The sequence below is a fragment of the Seriola lalandi genome, unplaced genomic scaffold, assembly GCF_002814215.2.
Source record: "Seriola lalandi dorsalis isolate HSWRI2012SDOR001 ecotype SW California unplaced genomic scaffold, Sedor1 jcf7180002054861, whole genome shotgun sequence".
Lineage (NCBI taxonomy): Eukaryota > Metazoa > Chordata > Actinopteri > Carangiformes > Carangidae > Seriola > Seriola lalandi.
In genome coordinates this window covers 2,535,121-2,561,357 of record NW_019525414.1, presented here as the reverse complement: position 1 = coordinate 2,561,357, position 26,237 = coordinate 2,535,121, and the positions used below count along the sequence as shown (strand labels likewise).

At 40.7% G+C, this 26,237-nt stretch overlaps 1 protein-coding gene across 2 annotated transcripts in view; it reads left to right on the top strand.

The window, feature by feature from the left end:
- LOC111670582 (TOX high mobility group box family member 2-like) overlaps positions 1-26,237 on the top strand; it is a 78,047-nt gene that overhangs the window by 45,900 nt on the left and 5,910 nt on the right. For both annotated transcript variants that reach the window (XM_023427348.2, XM_023427349.2), the window contains 2 exons: positions 7,748-7,999; positions 24,013-24,243. In XM_023427348.2, coding sequence (XP_023283116.1) covers positions 7,748-7,999; positions 24,013-24,243 — 483 coding nt within the window. The remainder of the gene's footprint in view (positions 1-7,747; positions 8,000-24,012; positions 24,244-26,237) is intronic.

Sequence of the window (26,237 nt, the reverse complement as noted above, 5' to 3'; positions counted from 1 at the left end):
CCATCTCTGAGTCAGAGACACCTCAGTACACCCTGACACCGCACACCCGACGTGGGCGATGCTGATGTGAAAAGGCAGCGTTACTTAATAGTGACTCACAGCGTACCATCATACCCCCACCACCACAACTGCAACACTCTGCTCACTTCATAACACTCCCCCTCCCCACAAAACACCCCTCACCGCCCCCTGCCTCCCCATCCCCCTCCACGCCTCAGTGAATGTGTTTCTCTTTCTTTCCTCTCTCCTTGCATCCTTATCCTGCAAGAAAAGTTAGGGGGACATTTGAGACAATGGATGAAAAATGAAAATTGAGGGTCTGAAAACGCCAACACACATCTCGCTGCCTCTTTGAGGCTGTACAGAGCCGCTGGCAAGGTCGCGAGAATGAAGTAGAGATACATATTGTACAGCGTGTATTTAAATTTCAAGAGGGAGTTACAGTATCGTGAATTCAGGCTGAAAACAGTTCTTTCCAGCTCTAAACCAGCGCTGGAGCATCGATATTTGAAAACAATGCTGGAGGAACATCAGAGGAACATCCGCTCAACATCCACACCCATGCTAGGAGGGATGGTAAGTTACAGTTGTAACCAGGAATCGGTAGTTCTTTATGTAGGTCACTCCATGTCAGCCAATAAGTCCAATTACCATCAGCCTCTGAAATAGAACAAGCAGTGACCCCTGCTCTGCTTTCATGGCACTGAAATGGATGGAAATCCTAACTCAGAGTAAGGATTAAAAAAAAACAAAAAAAAAAGATATACAAGATTTATAAGGAATAGAGAAATATTGGTGAGTCAGGATAAACAGCAGGGTGAAAAAATATGAGAGGGAAATGTTCAAAGACAGGGGTCCGTGGTGCTGCGAGAAGTCAACGTTTTCCTTGTTCGAAGAAGATTAACAGATTCATCTTTTCTGTTGATATCTGAAGCTTTTAAGAACATCAAACAGCCCACTGTCCCTCTCTTTTTGGCAAACTCCCTTGGTCCCTCCTCAAATACATACCCCGCAGAAAAGCAGCACTCCCCCAAAAAAACAGAAAAAAAAAAACTTATCGGCAGTGAGAGTGCACTCAATGATTCATACACTCTTTTAAGAGAACTTGAAACCTTAGCTCTATTTCGGTCCCAGCTTCTCTCTGTATATGCTGCACGACGGAGCAGAGGGATTTAGTGAGACTAAGTAGTTTGATATTTCTATTGGTTTTTCGCATGTATTTTCACTCCCTCTTTCCCTCTCTCCAAGTGATCTTTCTCATCATATAGAGACCAAGGTCATGGCTGATTGAAATATAATAGAAGTGTAGACATCTGGCCTAATACTGTGGGAAGTTAAATCTATTTTAATGGCCCCTGCCGCAGTGGATTCTCTCTGATGCACTCTTGCGCTTCACTGACAGTAAATCACAATGTTCTCTTATTACCCTGACTGGAATGAGGGCATAGAGAAAGAACAATGAGGGATCCACATCATTTGTTTTCACCCCTCCCTTGCTTTTTCCTCTCCTCTCTGCTCCTCCTCTCCTCCCCTCACCACTCCGTTTGCGACTCATAAAGCAAGGGGCTTAAAGAGAGTGACATCATGAAAATAAAAATAAAGGGGATTATGGGCGAGCTATTGTGCCATATGTGATTACTGGGGCTTCCATGTTCCCTTGGGGGGGATGAGTGACTACGAGACAACATATTTTATTTATTTATACGATTCTCCCTAATGAATAAGAATAGGAAATGTGGATGAGACCACAGTATTGCGCCCCTTGTCAAAAAAAAAAAAAAAGCACAGCCTTTGGCCGAAGCATTAAAGAAATTTCTATTTCTCTGTGTTTTGGTGCAAAGATCGGAGATATTTTTTCACCCTTCATCTTTGATCTAGAACTGTGATGTTTTTTCTTTTCTTTTCTTTTTTTAATTGAACTGACATAAATGTTTGGCACACGGCTCTTTTTCCACACCTTTTCAAAAATACCTCCTTTGCAGCAGTGTTTTCGGAGTTCAGGTGCAATCCACCACAGGTCCACCCACATCTGCAATGGAGAGTCAGGTTCTTTTTTACCCACCTAAATGAGATCCATTTTGATGTGACATTTGAGAGAATTACCAGTGCATGGGGGAGCAGGGAAGAGGTTAGCTCACTCCTTCGCTATTGGCTGAAGCTCACCACAACCCACCTGTCCTTTAGTGACGGACGCTAGCTATGACCCTGAGCTACTATCGGACCCCACACCCCCCCACCCAACCCCACCCAACCCTCGCACACTTCACTTATCCTAGTTCTGTCTTGCTGTCAGTCAGCCCAGTGGGTCTGCTTTTTCCATTCTCCCTTCTATTGTACTACACTATCACCTTCTCTTGATACATCACCCAAATGGAGTTCCTTGTCGTTTCAAAGCCGGGTCAGATAGCCTTTGTGGACCCTGCAGACCGTCGCTGTAATGGTCACTTGTCCAGCACGACATCGCACGACGTTTCAACACCCGCTGGTGATGAGTTTGATTTTTGTCCTTTCTCTGCTCTGCAAGGTTGATCTGTGAAGGTGAATTTTGAAATTTCCCCCATAAGATGTTTTAAAGATTTACCGTTGCCATCCGTCTCTCTGGAATACACAGAGTGGACGCGAAGACCTTTATGTATGCATGGCCAGCTGTTGTTTGTCTCCAAAACCATGCTGCTCTGTCATTTTTTTTACAAAGTAGCATATGGCTGGATGACTTTTCATAGGACACTGTACACTCATTCAAAGTTATGTGGTTTTTATGACGCAAAAGAGTGGTTGTTTTTTTTTCTGATTAGTTATTTTAAAACCTTATCAGTGTTCTGTATTCGCAGGACCACTGTGAGTGTGTCACTCACTGAAGCTATAATAACAAAGTGCATCAAAGACAGCTCTTGTCTTTGGACAATTTGCCCCTCATCAGGCATGACAGGCTCTCTGGTGTACTGTGCAACATTTTCATTCTCCTCCCTTTGACGAACACATCATTGTTCCCAGATGAGCTGTCTTCCACTAAACACCTCACAGGCCACCAGTGACTCCATCACCAAGCCGATGACTTCATCTCCTCATTCATTTGTGTCAAGAAAACTCTAAACAGAGCGGATTCACTTGTTCCCATTTAAAACTGCTTATTAACTTAAGATAATTTGACAAGGTGGAGTCTTTTCAACTTACAAGCTCAAGCTGAGATTCCAGTTGTTTGCTTTGCAGTGCTAACAACCGCAACAGATGGACTCCAGTCATTTATGAACTTAACTTATGAGGATGTAAACACGATGCTGTGTCCACATGTAAGCAAGAGGACCAGAAAGTGCATGACTGGGTATATTTGCCTTGTAGATACTTATTGTACCTAAACATACATTTTGTTACATTCCTGAATAAAAACACATTTCAATAAAAAAGCATCTTATTTTCAGAATCAACTTGAATTTTTTCAAGTATATCATATCATAACATACCAATGGAGTTGTCTCCCAGAGTATGCTAACCTATTAAAACCTTTTACTCTGTTGCACCTCAGGGTGTGTCTTGGGTGTTGCCAGAAGTGTGCACCTTCAACACACCCAACAATGATGTCACTGTGTGCTGACACACCCTGGTGCACACCTCTACTGTGCATCAGCAAGGTGAACAATGAAATCAGTGGAGGTAAAAAAAAAAAAAAAAAAAGGACTAAGAATCTTACGAAGCATCGGTGCCAATTCTGCATAGTTGTCAGTTTTTGATACCTGCTAGAAACACAATGTAGGTAGTCTTGAAAATTCATGAAAACCATTTGGAAATTTATTATTGTGCAGGGTTTTTATTTTTATTTCTTTATTTTTTTGTATCCAACCACAGCTTTACAATTAGGTGAAAAGTGTATGTCCATTTTGCTGTCAAATGTCATGTACTCGCATGTTTTCCTTGCTGGATGACTGGTATCTTCACCTTATCATGGTCTCCATTTCATAGCTCATTCTCATATTTTGAAATACTATGAGACTGTTACCTGCTACATGCAGCTAGTTGCCTTCCTGTGCGGCTTCTGTACGACAAAGTGAATATCTGGAGGTTTCTTTGAGCCTATAACACCTGAGTAGTTTAAAAAATTTTAACATCTGAATAATTTTATCATAAGTTCAAATCAAATAGAAAATATACTGAAAAATATGCTTTAACTTGATCTGAAGATCTTAAATGTAGAACATCAGACGTCATACACACTTTGTCGGGCTGGATCTTGCATAGATAAAAACCTCACCACTGTTCCCATGGGGTGAATCATACTCCCTCTTTCTTTCAAAGAAGCAGGGGCTGCTTTGTGTATGATGATAGACAATATGCCTCGGAGCAACATCTCACATCTATAAACTATGTTAAAGATTGTGAGCAATATGGGATTTTGATGTGCTGATGTACAAAAGAAGGTTGTTGCCACCAGAGAGAGAATAAGTAAAGAATTGATATGTAGATTAGAAGGTCCACAGCGTTGTCCTTGTCCAGGAAAATGACAGATTTGCTGAAATTTCACCTCTGGAGCAGGGGGGGTGAAGGTTACAGCAAGAGAAGGCTGAATCAACATTTGGCATTTCTTTCTGACCCCTCTCTCTTTTATCCACTCTCCTCCATGTCTGTAAAAGACAGGATATTTATGAATTATTTATCTATGTTTGAAAATATTAAACTTGTGATGTCCTTGTCCTGTGTCTTATCTCCAAGGGCATCATAAGAGGCAGTAAAGGAAAAAAAAAAAAAAAATATACACAAAAACGATGGAAGGCACGGCCGTAAAATAGCCTCTGACAGCATCTAAATCTTAGTACATATGTATGACAACGGTTATGTTTCATCTCGGGGTGGAGAGGAAGTGTCCAAAACGCATCGTGTGTCCTATTGTATAATTGGATCAATGCTACATTTTTTTTTTACGTCCAACAAAAACCTTAATTGAAGCCGCAGAGATATATCAGTGTCGTTGAAATTGCTTTACTGCTCAGAATCAACATGGCATCGAACACATGACGGAGCTACGGATAAAGAAAACAGATTTTTTTTCATGAGGTCTTGTGCAAGCGCTGCACATGAACATTTTGATTCAGGGTCAGATGAATACTTTTCAATTTCTTCCCTTATAGTGTATTAATTGGTGAAGTACATTTTATGTCTCTGCCCTTCATACGTACATGTACTTTTTCCTTTTTTGATCCCAGTGTGTTTAATTACTCGTTCTTGTCAAACAAGCCTCTCTTTTGTTTTCGCTCCCTCCTCAGTTCGTCTTTATTGTGATTAGAAAGCGTTGCATAAAGCAGACCTTCCTACTCGTTCTGGCTTGTGACCCTTTACAGCCAAGCAGTGCCTATCCTGCACGTGCACATGTCTGTGAACTGTGAGCAGTTCAACCACACAGTGATGTTCAGAGTGGAGTCGTTTGATCAGTCAATTCAGTTTCTTCTCACTATAGGCTTTGACCACAATCTTTTCTTAACTTTATTAACCGAGTACAAAGACAAATACCGGGTGCTCTCGGTTATGCCGCAGTGAAACTCCAGGTAAACGCAAGATGGTCTTGAAGTTGAAATGGTTACTTGCTGGGCTAACTTCAGGCACATTCATACAGAGCCAACGATATAGTTAAAATGCCTTTATTATGTTAGGGCACATCAGAGTAAACAGGGTCTTCCTCAGGGCGTGGTCGGAAAGGGAAGTAACCCTAACATAACGCAGGCATTTTAATTATATCCTTTGCTCTTAACCAAGTACATTTGCACCTAAACCTAACCAAACCTTCACTGTAGCAGTGGGGCATCAGAAGGGGGCATCATGTGTGAAACCGATGAATTTTTTTTGCGTGTTATTCTGATAGTTTCAGCTGAAATCTTGTATTACATCTGTAATGTGTTACAGCCACTTATGCTGAAGCTAGTTTTTTTCCGCTCAGTTATCGGGGGACTTATTCTTAGCCTTTAGCAGTTCTTTTCTTGGGCGTCTTTCAGCGGGAGATCACTATTATGAGGACACATGCTGTTGATCAACAGACAGACCCTGACACTTTCCGGGTTACCTGCCTCCCCTCTGTGTATTTAATGCATGAATGATTAGAATATTTAACTATAGGGATAGATGCAGAAAGCCAGCAAGATTTATTTTTTCGTATTCTTATTAAATTAAACCTGCAGCACATGCTTGTTAACAATAAATGACAACAATAAGAAATGTTAGACAACAAAGAATCAAACATTTGCAAAACCTTTACCATGGGAAAAGGAATTGTCAGTGATAATATTTCTCAGCAAGCACAGAGCGAGGAGAGTGAGTGTTATGGGAAAAGAAAACAGCACATCACACCCTGATAGTAAACATACTCCCTTTTATTATTATTATTTTCTCCCTAATGATAGTGCACATTATGAGACTTTTATCCTATCTTCAAGCACCAGTTCTGCTTGTGGGGACATTGTAGCTGTTCCTCGACGTTTTTTTGCCATTTGTTTGCTAAAAGTATTTGTTTGCAAGATGAATTGCTGCACTGGCAGGCGAGATGACAGCCTACACGAAGATGATATTGAATTGATTTCTGAAATGTTGCAGAACGGACTAGTTGATGTGTACCACGAGACATGAATAATAAAAATTCTATTAAAACGCTCTTGAATGGCTGACACTGGAATATTATTTGTGATGATTAATTTTCTTCAGTCATTATAAAGGGGAGTTGGCATCAGATTGCCTCTGACAAAATTGCTTTTCATTCCCTGGTGAATACCCTCAGTATGCTTTTTGAGAGCACAAAACCATATTTCTCGGCGTAATAATATGTCAAGATAGTCGCTGGAAAAGACAACCATGGGCTCTGCTTATGTATCACCTTATTAGTGCCATCAAATCTGTGTTGTCTTACCTCGTGCTAGTCATCTGAACACACTGGATATTTCATAATGAGGAATGTGAGGTTTGTTTAGTCCAGTTTTACTATTTTCTAAAAAATATGATTGGCATTACAGCAATGAGATTACTATACAACGGTGTTTTTCCATGTAATGAATTTGATTAACTGTATTTTATAGGTGTGCAGGCTGACAGTTTGTTGCTTTAAAGCTGTCAAGATTTTCTGAAGCAAATTATTCTGTACAGCAGCTGTTGTTGTCTAACTCTAATTAATTTGCTGTGTATGAATGAATTCTTTACACTTTTTTTTTTTTTTTTTTTTTTTGAAGCCCGGCGATTTACATTTCTAATTATTTTTATTTTCAGCAAAACAGCCTGAATTGACTGCTGCTTCAGTGTCTGCTGCAAACACAGATCTGAAAAAAAAACAAAAAAAAAACATCAACAGGTGCATTTAAAAGCCAGTTATGTCGTGTTTTAATTACTCTGGAACATCCTCTGTTAGCTGCTCCTCTCCTGGATTGTTACTGAACTCAGTTTGCCATGAAAATGTTGCTCAGCAGTACGATTGTCGGATGAACAAGTTCTTCATAGAGAAGATAGCGAATGTGAGAAGAGTGTTGAAACCAGCCTTTCATTTTATTTATTTAAATCTTTATTTATATTGTTCATGCGCTGCCTCCCACGTTCATGCAAATGACTGTAGGTGGGTTATAGACTCCAAACTGGCCATACATATAAATGCATGAGTCTGTCAATCTGTGACTTTTCAGTTTTTCAAATATAAATTAGGAACAAATGATTCTCTTGCAAACCTGAAAAAGAAGAAAAAAATGAATGGATGTAATGTATTCCTTTATTTTCTCTGCTTCTCCAGAGCTACTCCAGTCAGGGCAGAGGTAGCGGTGGCGGAGGAGGGGATGAAGACTACGAGATTCCTCCCATCACACCCCCGAACCATGCCGACCCGTCTCTGCTGCACCTCATGGAGCACGAGTCCGGTTACCCCTTCCATTCCCTGCCTCACAACGGCCTGCTCAACACCTACTCCTACCCCGAGCTGCCCGCCCTCATGATGTCCAACATGCTGGGTCAGGACACCCACCTCCTCTCAGGGCCGATGCACTCAGTGAGTACACCTTTTTTTTTGTCCGTCTCTATTTTGCTGCGGCCCTTTGTGATCAAAGTCAAACGCTGTGGTAGGCAATTAGTCTTCAAGTCAGAGTGTATTTCCTCTGAAGGTTTCACATGTTTATGTCATTGAAAGTTCAGTCTTTCCCAAATGTTTCCTGAAATGACTCATCTTATGATCCAGTATTAGAGCTATAAACTTGAAAAAACAGCAATGAAACGGTAAAATGACTAGTTCTTCTGTCTGCTACTCTTAATGTTCTCATAATGGCAAAGCATTCTTCAATTACAGTGATAATTATCCCAGTGAGAGGTCAAGGAGGCTGAGGCGGTGAGGTCTAAGCAAGGCCGGAGTCTATACATGCAACATTTATAATACAGAGAGCTGGTGTCCCCTCAACACCCAGACCTCTGCAGCAAATCTCCTTCAATATCTATTCAGCTGCACATCTCAAAGATCTCATTGCCTGTGAACCAAGACAGAGAGCTAGAAACTTAGTGCGGCACATTTTCATTCGTTACGATCGGCAAAGCAAAAGGGGAACGGGGGAGGGATGGAGGATTGGGGTGGGGGGGGGTTGAATTGAAGATCTTGACTGGGAGGGGGGATATCCCTTGTCAGCTACTTTTTCTTTTCAGAAGGATTCTTAGGACCCCCATTCCCCCCTCCAGTAAAGGGACTTTTTCTTGTGTTAAACATGCTTCAGACTGAACATGTAAACACCCCTGGCGAACGCATTCAGATGCTTTAATCATAGGATCGAACCAGATGAATTATAAATGGGCTCTGTGGTGAATTATTCAACGTTATATACTTTCATCTGACATAAATATTACTTTTTTCTCTCTGCCCTCCATCATGAATATTTATGCTTTAATGTGAGCATCCGTGGCGTTTATCCTCCGTTAATCAGGTCTTATGTGATTTTCAGAATCAAACTGCATAAGTTGCAGGCTCCGTTTTTTTTCCGTGGGTGGTAGCTAAGGCCTCCATTAAAGCCAGTCTTCAGGATTAGGTCACAATCCACTGGCTACTCTGCTGAATATGCTCGGTGCAGGAGAAAGATGCTGTTGACTGGAACATTCGCAGTCAATCTGCTTGTTAGTGTTGACAAAACCTATATAATCATCTGGATAAGTTGATTTCAGTAGATGGCAACATATACACTGTGTCTCACTCTGCATGCATGTATGCAGTATGCAGTATTTATGTATATGTTAATGCATACATTTATGTGATGTCCATACAGGAGTATATGCAACAAAGCAGCCCTATTTGGCCAATAACATTTTAGAAGGAAGCAGACAGGGAGTGCCTGCTTCTTAAATAGCTTTTGTTTCACCTTTGCAATTATTTATTTTCAAATACCCCTTCAGGGTAATGTTCCATTTTCTTATTTCACACCCCCTTTTCTCATAAATGAGCCGTCATTGCAATAAATCACTGTAAAAACAGAGACTTGCACACGCTGTGAAAGGTCCAGAGATTTATGTAACACATTCATGTTTCCCACTTCCACATTTTAGTACTACTCTAGCAGAGCCTGGCTAATAATAGCCACTATTAATATTTCTTGTTGCCTAGCAACCCTAGCAAGTAATAGCTTACTCTGGAAAAATAGATGACCGATAAGGAAGAAGGAGGGGGGGGGTGGGTGTAGTTGGAGTGGGGGGATTCAATTCATTTATTATCTCCTGGGACAAGAGGAGCTTATTTCTGAGGCTGAGGAATAGGAAAGTAGGCTGTATATTGAGAAATATTTTAAAGCAATTGGAGATGACGTTATTTTCATTTCAGATCCATTAGGGATGTTTCATTTGATGTTTCCCCAACAAAGTCAATTAACCTTAATTTCATACTGATACAGGTATAAGGAGGATTGAATTTATGTCTGCTGAATGCTTAAAGAATAGTAAGGATGGGGAAAGGCTCTCAGCGTAACTGGGGTTGGAAATGAAGAGACAAGCCTTAACCTTTGTTGTGTTGTATTGACAAAAGCCTTACAGTAAACCCACAGAATTGGAGGAGATAGCTGGAAAACCAAACGGCTAATCGTTCAACAGTCTTCTAACACCGTTGTTGAAGAAGCAAATAGAAAGTCGACAGTTACCTTAAGGATACACTTCTCTTGAATAAAAGCTATCCTTCAGTGCACATATAAACCTCCTACAAGTACAAGCTCAGCTGGAGCAACAGATACGCGTCATCTCAAGGGATGTTGTTGCTGGTTTTTGTACAGCATTTAGCCTAAGGCTAAAGCTCTGTAAACTTCTCCCTGCTTTGGGATTCTCTTTTTCAGCGCACATCGATCCTACAGCAAACACAGTTAAATCATTAGGTCTACAGGATTTAGGGCAGTGGATTGACCATCATCATCATGGTGCATAGGCACATCATTTTGCATTGGTTCATCCTCGAGGCTTTTAAGTCTGTAATTTCTGTTCATTTAGACTTGACATATAATAAGAATTGAGATTTCTGACTTGCAGAAAGGCATATGTCTCTGCAAGAGCCCTGTTGTTCCTGCTAAATTTATTCTTTCTGACAACCTGCTCTTTTCCACATAATTATGACTCCACAGGCTGCGGAAAAATATTAGCTGTTAAATCAAAAAGATATGCAGCAGGTGGGAGAAATAGGTGTCAAATATATGCATTGAGTAATAGGACAATCAAATTTCAGAGCTTATAGGCCTACATCTGATGTACATCAAGGTTTATTTTTTCTATTTTAATTTGCAAATCCGGCACTTTGTTCAGGCGTAAGTGGAGGTTGATCTTTTCTGCTGTAGTCACATGTTGTTCATAATAGCCTTAACTGCTACTTTTGAACCATTTCTCAGATTTGAAATTGTACCATTTACAAGGACCCCAACAAGCAGCCGGATCAACATCAGCCCTAAATGACAGAGCTGTCAATCAGAAAGGCTCTTAAATTCTCTTAACTCCTCCCCACATTGCTGACCTGCTCTGTCAGCTTCGTTGAATTGAGGCAGAAAGAGCCAAGTCTTGGGTGACTGGATACTGTTAAATGCGGCGTGGCTGTCGTGCGAATGCTCGGTGCTGAGGGAGAATCCCTGTCTCAACCTTAGCTGTCAGCGTTTCTGCCACCCCGGCGCTCGGGGAAGAGATGGCACCCAGGGGTCTCATGTTCAACAAGACCCCTGATCGTTTAGGTCTGGCTGAGGCTACGGCGGAGGGACATGCCAGCAAGAACGATCTCTTTGAAAAAATAAAGGAGGAGCGACACTCGACAGCAGACAGTAATGAGGGGTCACGGAGGAATTTGCAGAACGGCCCCAACATGGAGCCTTGAGGGGCACCGGCACGTTTAAATATTGAAACAGAGCACCAGCCCCTGTCTCATTACTGGTGTAATGAGGCTGCTTAGAGAGGAGGAAAGACTATGCCGCCAAAAAAGCAGCTGGCAGTTTTAGCAGTTTGTGTCACACATTCAGTCAGATAACTCTTGATGAGAAAACATGTGGTGCTAGATTCATTTTTTTTTGGCAGGATGTGTGATGTGTGTATAACAGTTCATTTTATGATCTGCTATTTAGATTGGTCACTTGTGGGCAGAAGAATGCAACAGACACACTGTACCGACATTACTTTAGACCGTTGTTATTGCCCACCTGCACATGCAGCGATATATTAGCAATTTTAGAATTAACTTAGAGTTGTGTAGTTGTGTTGGTGGTCACCTGGTGGAATTAAATCCAATATTTACCCTCTTTATAAGCTCTGCTTTTGTTTTAGTCACACACTGAGTAAAGTACCTGGGTCTTTGGCTGCTAAACTTTAGTTTTTTAGTCAGAGTGTTTGCTCAAAACTGCTGCTGCTAGGGCAGGTAACAGGGTGAGACTGTAAGAAACAGTTAATTATCAGCATGTAAAACCACAATAATGAGCTCGAAGAGTCTAAAAAGATGAGGAGGTCTGTGATCATTTTCTTTGGGCGACCCCTTTCACATTATACATTGTCAATTGATTCATTGGTAGAATAGAAAAATATTGCTGATAGCGGAGCTTTAACTTTGGAAAACAAAGCTCACCTTATCACTGCCTGTATTAGAAAGAATGACAGAGAAATACTGAGCATTAGTGCAGCTGTGCACAGTGCATACGTAAGTGCAGTGTTTGCACTGTACCATGGGACAGTATAGTAGAGTATTTACTGTGTGTGTGTGTGTGTGTGTGTGTGTGTGTGTGTGTGTGTGCCTGTATTTCCAGGATCAGTCTTTGTAGAGTCACTGATTGCTACAAGGTTCTGTGAGCTTGACTTAATTTGACTTCATTTAATCTGCGATAGGATATTTATTTTGCATCACTTGGCATTTAGGACATAGACGGCGAGGGAAAAGGCCATAACTATTTTAAAGCAGTGACATAAAAACTGTATTGACAGCTGTGGTTATTGACAGTGCGGGGATGGTTAGATAGAGGCCCAATCAAGCCATTAAAAAGGGCAAAGTACAGCTATTGACGCTGTGCACCAATCTTTTTTTGTGAAACATGTTAGAGAGGTGAGAAATATGTCCAGAATTGTAAATGCAGAAGCAGAAGGGTGAACATAAAAAAAGTGTTCACAGTTTAATCTGTTGTACAGTGCATACAGTGAAATCCACTCAGTGATCTAAGTTGCACACCTTTTCCATTTTCCAGGTCCCGTCCACTGCCTACTATCTAATGAGGCTGCCTTGAAATAAACTTTACAAAAAAATGTTTTTTAAATTGCAATTTGATTTGACTTTACATGCTCAGTGCAGCTGGATTACTTGTGTTTTTTTTTTTTTTTAAATTGAAACAGCAATCGTTTCTCTTTTTTTTTTTCTCTCCAGTGAAGGTTTAAGACATATCTCATATGACCTGCTTGCTCTGCTGCCTTTCACAGGCATAGATATGACATCTTGGTGACATTCCCAGATAAATCACTTTTTGTAACAGTAGAAATGTTTTCTGTTGTGGCTTTTCATTTCACAAAAAGACAGATGCCCCTCAGTGCTACACTCCACAAGAGGGGCGAACAATGTGTCTTGTAGTTGTCAAGAGAAATGACAGCGGGATAATTGGTAGGGCACTCCCGTTTCGTTTAAACTGAAACAAATAGGCTTCCAGAGAGAACAGTGCTTTAAAAAAAAAAAAAGTAAAGCTTTGTTTTGCGCAGCTTATTATGCAGCGTTCGGAGTGAAGTAATGAAGAGGAGTATTAATGGACTGAGCATTAAAAACAAATGCACATTCATTGCAGGTCATGAATATTCATGGAACTAATTCAAATAACCTTAGGCGACTGTTACGACTAATGAATATTTAAAACAGCTTGGTCACAGAGATTTGAACATTGCATTACAGCTGACTTTCTGAGAGCATCATGTACAAGGGTAAACAATTAGGAATGGCAAAAACAGATTTCAGTAGTGATCAGAATACATCTGGAAAACAATATCTCATGTTGTCATATTAGTTAAGGGCCATTGGCGAGAACGTGATGACATACAAGAGGACAACAGGGTGAAGAGCTGGCAATAATCAGAACTGTTGCTTAAACAATTAGCTGTTTAATCAGTTAGTCAATCAACAGAATATTAATCAATAACAATTTAAAAAATCAGTCATTTATTATGCAAAAATACTAAACGTTACAGTTCACTGTGCAAAACAAGAGAGGAAGATTTTTGGGAGACACTGATGGCTATTTGTCACTATTTCATAGGCCAAATTTTTAATTGAAAAAAATAATTCACTGTTTCATCAATAAAGACAAGAATCTTATGTTGCAACCCTGATCAAATTCAGTAATATAAAGTCATTTATTTGTGCTGGCTGGGGAGGGGAAGGGTTGAAGGGCAGGAAAAGACAAGCGGCCACAGTGCAGCGTCTAACAGAGAGGGATTCATCCTGACAGAACTGAGCGGTGACCAAACATGTTTACATTTTGCCATGCTTCTTTTGAAAAAGCCCGGCACCCTCACGCGCCACGGGAAGGAGAATCCCGTACTGCCCGCTTAAAAGGGGGGGGGGGGGGGGGGGCTCGACTGCCTCCTTTGAGGGATCAGCGTGGTGACTCGTCCTCCTCACCGCCACCGCAACGCTAATTAGGCCCACCACAAAGCCAGCCTGTGGGGATAATGTCCCATTATTAGAGTCATTTGTTTCAATTAACCGCTCTGTGATTCTACAATAGCACTGCGCAGCCCAGCGCAAAGAAGCCATTACTCTCGCCCAAGGAACCACTGAGGTTTGGGACAAGAGTGTTTGTAAGAAGGTTACGGATACCAGCTCCTGCCAGCGGTGATGCTGCCAGGCTCCACGTTCTGCCCTGTCACCAGTCAGCTGTGTCAACAGGGAGAAAGAGAGCCAACAAGTCCTTATTCATATCATTTTTATAGTATTGAAGATTGTTACGGACTTTGTCGAGAGTTTTGCTCACCGAGAACTTACTGAACATTAGTATAAGGGATTGTTGAGCTGAGTGTGGACTACTGAGAACAAAACACTGTTCTTTTCCCCTTTTACATGCTGAGAGCATTGTGGTTTACCATTCTGCTACTGTATACTTAAACTGCTCTTGTCATTTTTAGACTGCAATCAGGTTACTTTCTGAGCTTTGTGCAACCGGCTCTCTTTTTCTCTTCAGCTCATGCACCTCTAAAATCCTTGTCAAAAATTGAGGAGGTTTACTTTCATCACATCAGTGGACTACGGAAGCAGATTGACAATAGTACCCTGCTCCCCTACCTGGGAATTGCAAAATGCCGATTAGTCCAGTGCCATCATCAAGGGACCCCAGATAATGGCTGTTTGTACTGTTTGTGTACTTACATACTGCCGGGTGCCGGTCACAGTTACAGGCTGAAAGAGCCTACTGGCTGCAGGTTGCATAAGGCATGAGCATGAGAGATTATGACTGTGATTTGTTGCCTAATGTTTCTAGAATGACGTCTAGAAATAATGTTTGTATAAATGGTTTTGATGTAAATTCTAGAGCGATTTTTCAAGCATTAAAAAGCATGTGAATGATATCCAAAAATATTAACTTATTTCTTGAAACATGTCTGTTTCCTGATCATTTGCCTGTAATTTTTTGTCAGCTACAAGCTTCACTGAAAACCACCTCAATGTTTTTGGACACTTTGTTGACATACAAAGACGCTTATCAACTCCAAATGCTCCTGAATACAATATTTCAGAGCACTTTTCGGTCCTTTCAACACTAGATAATGGAAATTTCGATTGATACCAAGAGGTTGCTGCCCTGTGATGCCTCTGTTGCCAGGCTCTCTCATTGGCTTTCTCCCCCCGCTGCGCAGATGTTTACAAAGAGACATCACCAGCTCACATTAAAGGGTTCAAGTTGTCCCCTTGGGCTGTTGCTATGGAAATAACCCTGCTATGGTCGCTCATTCATGTTTGATTAATTGTTTTTTCCTTTCTGTGCTGCTGCCTCTACAAAGACCTCATCATGGGAACATTTCATCTTGAAAACAAACAATAGAAAAAGATGAATATGTCAAAATCTGCTTTATTTGGACGTTGAGATATTCTCTCTTTCTGCTTTATGGGCATTTTGTGGATGTTCTGTGGTGATAAAAGTCTTAGAAATCGTATTAGTGTTGTATTAATGTTGATAAAGCCTTGCCTGTGAAGCCGTACAATCATAAAGACTATTTCTTTCTTTCGTTTCCCAGACTTACCTGTACTGAAGATAAGCATTTTGTCTTTTTTCCCCTTCTAAATTGCACTGTGTAGTGCTGAGCTACAGCAACCCACTGGGGCCAATTAGGATGCCAGCAGAGCCAGGAAGTGCATAGCAGATGCTTTTGCCACTATTTATTAAAATCCAATCTGTGGGGGCCCCTCCAACAGCTCGTTAAACTACCGTTAATCTAATTAGCTCTCACTTGCCACTGTTTTCACCACATTACCAAATACAAGGGCCTCGACTTTGCAATTTAGGCTGATTAAGTAGGTCCAGTGCTGTTAGGCAAAGCTTGTAGGGAGGAGCTCCTCAGAGCTGTCAGTCATTTTCCAGAGTCAAATAAATCATGCAGCTTAGTTCAGCTATGGCTGTGGGCTTGAGTTTGAATTAAAATATCTGCAATGGGAATATTGGTTGAAATAAAATCCACATTGCGAGCTCAGTACTGCAGCCCTGCATGTCTGAAACACGAACAAAGTACTCCACATCATAAAGACCATGTATATTTGTAATGGCATGGTACCAAAACTGGATACAAATTCCATAATGGGCTCTTTATGGATCAGGTCTATACGATTCCCACTGATGTCCTTTCATGTTTTTAAGATCACGACCATGAATCGGCACTTCCGGTTCATTATTGTTTGGGCCGGGCTGTATTTTTATTTGATGAGTGCTGCTCTCTGGGCGCGTGCCTGGTTCTACTCAGAGATCTGTGCGGCGGCTTTGACATGCAGTCTCGCTCATTGCTTACAGATGGGCAGTCTGACATGGAGCTGTAATAGCTTCCAGATGAGGAGGGTACGGTATATATTTTAAGACATATTTCAACCCATCAAGCTTTCATGGTGAACTAAATGATGGGAATATATAAAGACAAGACTAAAACAGGGGTGATTGTAAAATAATTGATAGGTAGTGTAAGATACAAAGAATTTACAGCAACTTTTAGGTAAAGTTGACAATCATACTTTGTATAATATTCAAACAGGATGTAAGAAACTATTTTTACAGGCATCTTGTACTTTGGATTCCATTTATGGTAGCAACAGGCAGTGTTTCTGTAGTGAAGGCTGAATCATTTAGATCTCAAACAGCTTTGTTTACATTCTCATCCTGCCTGCCAACTTTCTGTAAGGCAACAATCCCGACAGCATTACATACAGGTGCACTTTGAAACGCTAGCTGAAACCCATATCTAAATAACGACTAAATGCATGTAATAAAAAACAAAATGTAAGCCCACATGATCCCTACTCCGTTTATAGCAACTTAACAACGACTTGCTTCCTTTTTCTCAAAACCCACTCCAGCCTCAATTCTCGTCTGCTCTAAAACCATCTGATCGTACAGTCAAATAGAAAAGACTGACATCATGTTGTAATGTAGTTTAAATACATAATGATGTCTGGAAAAACTTTGTTAATCGTCATTCGTCATACGCTTCTGTGCTGCATGTGTCTTTACAAGCTGCAGCTAACAGCTGGATCGATGATTCAGTTGACAAACAAGCTCTTACATTTTTGAGCCAGCTGACTTCGTAGCCACTTATGAAAGGCGTGTGCCACGATAACGTCGTCCTCTGATATTTTTGTTTGCACTGCACAACCTCCAGGATCCCACTTTTTCCTTAAGGCTGCGAATTACAGCTGGTGGTGAAAATTGCAGAAAAATTGTATATGGCATCTTGAAATTACATTATTCTCACTGCTGCTATTTCAACCATGGCCATTTATCTATTTATAAACCCACAAAGGCTTACAGTCTGTAACAGCTGCACTAAGCTCTGCTTCTTTCCAGTATGCTGGTGTGGAGAGGCTGGTGATTGTACTGTTGAGGAGATCTGTTCTACTGTTCCACGTGTACATTTTTTTTTTTTTTTTACAAATATCAATGATATTATGAGATAATATGTATAACTACAGCTCTTGATCTTTTCGCCGGTAAGATCCATTTATATTGTGACAAATGTTAATGCAATTCTGGTTCTTTAAAGCGGCTATAATCAATATTTGTATATTACCAATGTTTCACATGACTACTTGTATGTGAAAGTGGTCACTTGTGAAGAACCCACTGAGTATTGGTGTCCTCCAGCCATTATTTTGGTTTTTCCGGCCCCCAGCTTCTCTTGGTCCGCTCTGGCTGTTCTCGTCAATGTTATTTTCAGCCGCAGCAGACAGCTAAAAAGGTCTAAAAGCCCACTGTGCACCTCCTGCTCAGTACCAAACAGCACACAGACACAGTTAGCTACCTGCTTGTGAACATAGGAACATTTAGTAGCTAAAGAGCCAGATGCTCCCCTCAGGATTTGGTGAAGAGCAAAACAAAGCTAGAAGGAAACTGAATATCAGAGTTAAACTCATCACGATGGACACAAACACCATAACAAATTAAACCTGATGTTCTAGCAAGTTTGACATATCAACTAAGGTGACAGTACAGCTTGCCTCTGCTGCACCCAAGTGGCTAAAAAATCAATCACAGAGTTATTGTAGGTTTAAGGATGACCAATAAAACACATGCTTGGTCCCTTCAGTAAAGTTTAAGTTGATGCGACAATCACTTGGTCACAAAAGGTAGCTAATATTAGCTAATGTAAGCTAACTTCAGTATGTCAAAGTCATGTTGGCGAATGTTGATGAATGATGATGCTGATGTTGACTCAAGACAATCATAGGAAACAAGGGAAATTAAATCTGCTATTATTCTGAAATTACCACTTGCCACACATTGTATTTTGGGATTGAAGCACGTGTCATAAGCTTCCTTCATGCCTCTTAAAAGCTGATTTTAAAAGGTTTGTTGTTTAGACAATAATTTAACACGACTGTACCATAGACTGTAAATAAAGATGGACGTAGGCCTCCGTGACGTCACCCCCAGGTTCCTGAAGAGCGGTTTTGAAGCTCAGAGTGAGCTGTTTTACTGTCGCCTTCTTGCCAGTACCTGACTCCGCCCTCAATTGTGCAGAACTTTAAGTCTTAACAAAATGTAAACAGGTTGTAAACATGTTTGTTTCTGCTGTAAAGTTAGGCATTTTAACATGGGAGTCTATGGGGATTGATTCGCTTTTGGAGCCAGCCTCAAGCGGCCATTAGAAGAACTGCAGTTTTTGGTACTTACATGTCGGCTTCATGTTTCAGCCTCGGAGGTCACCGCTTTGGGCAGAACTGAGAAAAAAAACAATGCTAAATGTGGTCCCATCATAGAAAAATCTCCAAGTTAAATCTGCTTTTATTAGATAGATTATTCCACTATGAGTCTTTGATTGATGACGTTAAGCTGCTGCTTCTAAGAGCCTCTTTGCTTGTATTCCTTTGGCTCATTCTTCAGGCAGGTAAACGTTCACTCAGGATTTTCCTGCAAGAAGTAGTATGTGAAAATGGGTATGCCATGTATTCTCTTTTGATGCCGATCCACTAATACAAACTGTATAATAACTGAAAGCTAGTGCTGTGTGTGTGTGTGTGTGTGTGTGTGTGTGTTTTCCCATTTTACAGCTGTTTGGTTTGAAATCCATGTAACAATGCGTATAGACTTTGGAAATGGGTGGCATTCAGATTTGATGTGCGCTGCGTTCAGTATCTGCATCATGTTTTGGTGTAATGACCATCACTGTGAAGAGAGAGTGTATCTGTGCATCACCTCGGAGTAGTTTGTTTGTTTTTATGGCCTTTTTAAATCGATGCACCATGCATGCAGCACTATCCACTTTGCTGTTCAGTGTATATGAAGACGACGACGATGATGATGATGATGATGATGATGATGATGGTGATGATGCACATATACCGTATTCAGGGGGCTGTGATTGGACGAACACTTTGACACAGTGCCATACTATTACCAGGCTCTGCGTCCCTCTACATCACTCCACTCCACGCCACCCCCCCCTCCTTTTATCTGTTCTCTTTACATCAACTCTCTTTCTCTTTTCCTCTGCATCTCACTCTCTCCACTCTTCTCTCACTCTCTTCTTTCACCCCCTTCTATTTCTCTCCTTCTCTGCTGTTTTGATAGTGACGCAGTTATCAGGCTGTCAATTCTAATCTTGTCTTGCCAGTGCAGTGCTGTCCATTCAGAATTACAGCGACTCCCTCCTCCTTTCTCCCTCTCTCTCTCTCTCTCTCTCTCTCTCTCTCTCTCTCTCCCTGACAACAGAAATGCTGATGAGATGAGCAAGCTAAGGCTGACACTACAGTTCAGTCTTTTGCTAGTAAACTAGAAAACTGCGTAAAAAATGTATTTAAACTATTTCTCTGTACAGGACATGCTGGTTGTACATGGCAACAGCCATGTGCTGTTTTTGGCAGTCTCTCTATATTGCAGTCTTTAAAAAAAAATCAGTGTCAGTCCTCTTGTGCAGAGAAAATCAGTATTTCATATCCTCTGGACTCATCATGGCTAAAGCTAGTTATTGATCCTAAATGCTTTTTTGGGTTCAGACCAAAATGTGTTTGTAGCACCAAGTACTGAAAACTCTAAGTACAGAATTTCGTCTCATAGGCAAAGTCCTTTTTACAGCTGCTTTTTGTGGCATTGGTTTGATCTCAGCACCAAAACTCAGGTAATGTTTCAACATTAGTTTTGAAGTTTATCCAACAGTTTGTGGTGTTGGTTATCCAGCTACATAGTGACCCAAAGCAGACCTCTGCACCACTGCAGTTTATATTACTGTAGTGACACAGTAGCTCCCTCATCATCTGACACTCAATATTACAACTATAATAGTGAATATTAATTAGGCGATGGGCCTTGTTACTCAGTAAACAAGGTTGGGTTTTTTTTTTTTTTGGGGGGGGGGGGGTTGTAGCTTGAACCTCCCAGTGCACAGGGTATTGCGCATTTCAAATTGGTAGAAAATTGCAATCAGCAATGAAGCTGCAGGACAGCAGATATGTGTCCAACAGTCCAAAATACAAATGGTAAACATCAGGATCCAATGTCAGCACATCATAGCCAAAGAGCTACTTTACAGACTTACCATTTTGCATTGACAGTCACACAGGGAGAAATCTATCGTAGAAGAGGACAAGATACCAATCTCTTCACTGACAGTATCAGAAAATAGACCAGAATGCAGTGCAGCCTCAAGACGCTGTGTTATGAATAAGGGATGTGACTCTCTCTCTTTTGCTCATACTGACAACAACATCTGTCATAATCATTACAGTTCTCCACACCTGCATGAGAGAACCAAGGAGAATAAGCTTGATACTGTATGGCGGATGATGCATGATGGGTATTTGTTTAGCCACCATCAATAATTTGTAATGCCAGCAGGTAAAACCACACTGATGAAAATGTTTGTGATTAAGGGGAGACACAAAAGTAACCACTGGTTTCCAATATTAGAGTCATTTCATACATGATATCCAACATCTGATATCTGACATGAACTGATCACGTAAAAGTCAATGTAAAATCACCTCCTGTAAACTGAAACAAGCTTCAAAATCAGGCCACTATAAGACAATATTTGACCTTAAAACTAGTTGTAAAAGACTTGATGTAAGCAGGGAAACTTCAGAAATTCCAGAGAAAGGATTTGAAATAAGATTATTTGTCTTTAAAGTGTGACAGATGTTAGAATTATTGCACTTCCTCACTGTAGAAACATAGTTTTTGCAGTGAAGACTACGCCCGTCGTTCCAATACTTAAGACTGGTCTGCTTCTTGAAATAAACAAAGCCAAGTGGTTTTCTCTTAATAGATGTTAGGGATATGAGTGTGACAGCCACTGTTTTTTTTGTTTTTTTATCATCTCTAGCCCAAAACTAGATCATTGATCTTACAAAGTGCAAAATGGTGCTTGGCAAGATTTTATTAGATAAGAAAAAAAGGCATAATCATCCTAAAATAAGACATTATGACTCTCTTGAATTGTTAACACTCGCTTTTAGGTTTTATTTTTCTCAAGGTGTTCAGTGAAATGTTGGAAACAAGTGTCAAAAATAGATGTAGATGAAAGAGACAGACAGAAAATGAGAACAAATTAAAAATCCCAGATTGATTATGTGTCTAAAGAAGGATTTTTTTTTTTTTTCCTGTAGCAGCGGTACTGAAGGAAAATTACCCAGTGAGCAGAGTTCTGTTTTATTGTTCTCTCGTTCGAGATATGTTGAGCCATCTTTATTCTTTTCAGTCTTTCGGTTTCATTGATATTTTATCTTCCTCTGTCAGCCTTCCACTGTATAAGTTCACTAACATGATTCGCGTACAATATGAGGGGAAAATAAAGAAAGAAATGAAAAATATGCCCCTTGTTCTCCTGGTTGATTGCATGCTGCTGCGAGCTGTTGTGTGTCATCACTCTTTCCTCTGTATGAATACATGTGAATTTTCCTGGAGATTATTTAGCCTTCTTTTTTTTTTTCTATTTTGTCATTCCATTAGCTCTACCTTCAGTTTATTCTATTTTCACTTCAAAGGCTTGGGTGGAACAGATGTCGTTTCAAATGCCTGTCTTCTGCCTCATTGCCTAAAAGTGAGGGATGATTATTTTTTAATGAAACCAGGCGTACTCACACAAAAAAATGAATATTACCTGTAAGCTGTGAAATAGACAAGCAATACTTTCACATCACCCTGAATGGGAACATCCATTCATTTCCGCACACCACAAAAGCCATTTTGAAGTTTTTCTTTAGCTGCCAAATGTGCTCCTGGACCTTGAATTTTGATTAGTTAATTTCATGCTGTGTGGAATACAGTGTGTTGTTTGGCAAATGCTTAGCTGAAACAATGCAATTTTCAAAGGCAGTCATTTCCTGTTTTCCAATTGACAGTTAAAGGGGAAAACATGTCTGTTGCTTAATCCTGTGATAAGTATGCATTAGATGGATGTGAACGTCTTTAAATGTCCTCAAGTTGCTTTTTTGATACTCGCACAGGGACAAATCTTTTTCATGGTTTGTTCTCCCCCCCGCTGAGTTTTAACACTGAAACCCAGGATCAGTGGATTATGAAAGAGAACATTCAAAGCTGTTTAAAATTTCTAGAATGCAACCTGATGAAATAGGAACTTGACCTTGGAGATGGGCTTTCTTTGCCAAAAAAAAAAAAAAGAAAGAGGTTCACTCTCACTTCACACAAAGCCCGTAACAACATTTAGGTAACTCTCCATAACTCCTCAACCATAAATAGGCCACATAAATATCCTTCATTTCGCATAATACCAGTGTATATCATTACATAGTCAGTATGTCATTATCTCTTCTATTATATGGATGGAAATTGGATTGTTTTTTCCTGCTTTTATAGCAACCAAGAAATCAGGTTAACTGATGTTCCACTGATCCTAATGGCAACATCAAACCGTCACTTCTTTCTCGCTGTCCTCCCTCAGCTGCACCTCTTACCTCTCTTTCTCCTTATCTCTGTCTCTCTCTCTCTTTCTCTCTCTCACTCTCTCACTCCCCACTCCCTTCCTCTCCCTCTTTCTCCCGTGCTTGATGTGTTCTCTCCTCAGCAAAGAAGGCAATTTCCATATAGAATCACAACCAGGATCAGGTGACCTGGATTTGACTCCCCGTCAAAGCCCTGCACGGAAAATGAAAATGTATTCATGTGTATTGGATCGAGTACATTGCAGAGATGTGAGCAGTTTTTTTGCCTCCTGAAAATGTAGTGAGGTTGCAGTGTGTTGTTGTTGTTGACGAACCAACTGAGCACACCCTATGAAAAATATAGATTTAATCCTTTTTTTATGGTTTTCTCAGAAAAGTGGAATTGAATTCTTTGTGATCTACATGAAAGAGACTAAATAAAGACTGAAAGAAAATCAGAAAAAAATATATATATGTGAAACTGAGTGAAACTGCTACCAGAGATTTTAATTAGCCCAGGACTCTCTACCCCCTAACCCATGTTTGGCCAGTTTCTCCTGAACCACACCTCCCCACACCCCCACTGCCGTCTTGTTAGTCTTCATTTACCCATGTCTGTAAATTGATCTGTTTTCTCTTCTCAGAACAAGCCGTGGCTGCTCTTCACAGAACTCTGCTGCTCTCACTCTTTCTCCAGCGTCTTTCCAATCTTCTGTTTGTCTATTTTATTGATGCTAAGTGTCCTATGCACAGTGGTTAATGCTATGGGTTTTTTATATATTGTATTATATATTGTACATATTAACCTCAAAAAAATTTAGAGTAGCTTATCCTTTCATCCATGTGCCAATAAATACACTGCATAGTGAAGGACTCCTCGCTCTTCTCTCTGTAGTAGCTGCACCAAAATTCATCAACTGATTTATGACCAGCGATGTCTTTCTCTCTCTCTTCTTCTCCATCTCTCTCTCTGCCTCCAGATAAGCAGTGAGAAGCGGGCCTCAGCTGAAATGATGAAGCCCAAACCCAAACCTCAAAAGAAGAAGAAGAAGAAGGACCCCAACGAGCCACAGAAACCCGTGTCGGCCTACGCGTTGTTCTTCAGAGACACCCAGGCGGCCATCAAGGGCCAAAACCCCAATGCCACCTTCGGGGACGTCTCCAAGATTGTGGCCTCCATGTGGGACAGCCTAGGAGAGGAACAGAAGCAGGTACAAAATATGGAAGATGTGAAACAATGAGACAGGGAAGCACACGGGAATCTCTAAGAGATGCAGTGAAAATCGGTAACGAATTGATGAATGCAACACATTTTAGCACAAATGTTCACAAATACAACACTGTGTACAAACTTTTACATATATTTCCACACAAAGGAACAAGTGCATATGCACATGCACAGTCACTGACACAACCACCCACCCATACAGTACAGTCACATTTTGTTCCCACCAGTAGATGGCATTATGTGCTGTGTAATTACCAGAACATTGCTGTGAGATACAGCTCACCTTAATGAGCTAGTTCTTCTCTTTCTAAAGATAATCCATCCGTTTATCCCCACTCCCCTGACTCTCATTAAAATGATTTTCTTTCTAAATTTAATTCTAGCTGAAGGAAGGAGGGAAAGGGTGGGGGAGTATTCTGTGCAACAATAGCTGTAAAACACTCTGAGACTAACAAAGTTGGACGTATTACAGGAAAGAAACGGTCAATATGGGAAAAATATAAACACACCTGGGGAGATTTTAGGATTCGAGGACTGATATGTTATGCAGTGGGTAAATACACTCTTACCCTTGTGCTGCAAGGGTAAACAATCAGATGTGAACACGCACACAGACACACAAACCCTAGCTGTTGTTCTGCTTGTTTCCAACTGTCACAAAAAGCAGGCATCTTCTCAGTTTTTTCTTAGCTCTGCAGTGTCCATCAAAACTAAAAAAGGTTTTCTAAAAATGTAGCAGAAAAAGTGAAAATCTTCTTATTCGTCAAAGCAAAACTCCCACAAAGCTCCAGGCTCAGGTACAGTCCACACCTCCTGTGTCCCTCCAGCCTCCATACCTGATGCCTCCACACCATGCATCTTCATTGGCCCTCTGACAAGCAGGGATGTGTGAAGTTCTCATTTCCACTCTCTTTATTTATATCTCTCGCCTGCTATTTTGATCCTGCCTAGAATACAGAATTAGTGACCCCCCCCCCCCCCCCCCCCCCCACCCCCTTCACTATCGTCTCGTCCTTGGATTTAGCTGAAGGGCATCTCGGCTATCCAGGAAGAACAGTCCATTGTTTTTGTTGCTATTTAATGTCATCTCCAGCTCAGCAGCCATAGTTAGGAAATGCTAATGATGACAGTTGTAGGAGGTCATGATGTTTTGCCTTATGGGTATTCAGCACCAAGAAAAATCACAGCTGTTAGCTTCTTGTGCTATTAGCACTTCTCTTGGGAAGAGCAAGGTTTACTTTTTTAAGAAAGTCTACTGTGCATTAAAAAGCACTACTGCACATTTTCCAGTACAGTTTCTTGTAGAGCTTCAGTGCAGTAGCATGTACATTAAGCGCTCTTAAGGGCTGGTAAATGAACCTCAGTGCCTTTTTGGAACTGACTGAAACATGTCCATATCACCAAGTGTCAAAAATTACATAATAAAAGCAAAAGCACTGGATTTCTGATCAAACTCTAATCGTATTTACTTATTCTTTGAAAAGATATTTCCTAAAAAAAGGTTCTGGTGGAAAAATATTTCTCAGAAAAGGAAAGGTACTGATTGATCCAAACCAATTCTCGACACGATTATTACTTCTTGTTTTGCATAATAGACATGATTCTGCCTGTAGCCCTCATAGCTAATAGCCCTATTTTCAGACACTCTGCCACATCCTACACAAACGCACTCAAATTTATATACGTGGCTTATAGACTAAAAAATATCTGCGTGCAAACACACACATTCAAATATGAATATGCAATCATGAACCCACATTCTTTATGCAACCGCATAATTCAAACACAGCTGCAGCAGCAGTTACTGTAGTTGTGTGATATTAGAAGTTCTTACATGAAAATATGGAGGACAGTTTCAAACAAAACTCATGCACCAGCAGGGAGCACATCCTAATGTGCCAAATGACAACAACCATTCTGGAGTATCACTAATGTCAGTATGCTGATAGGAGTGTTATTGTGGAGCTAAAGGATGGT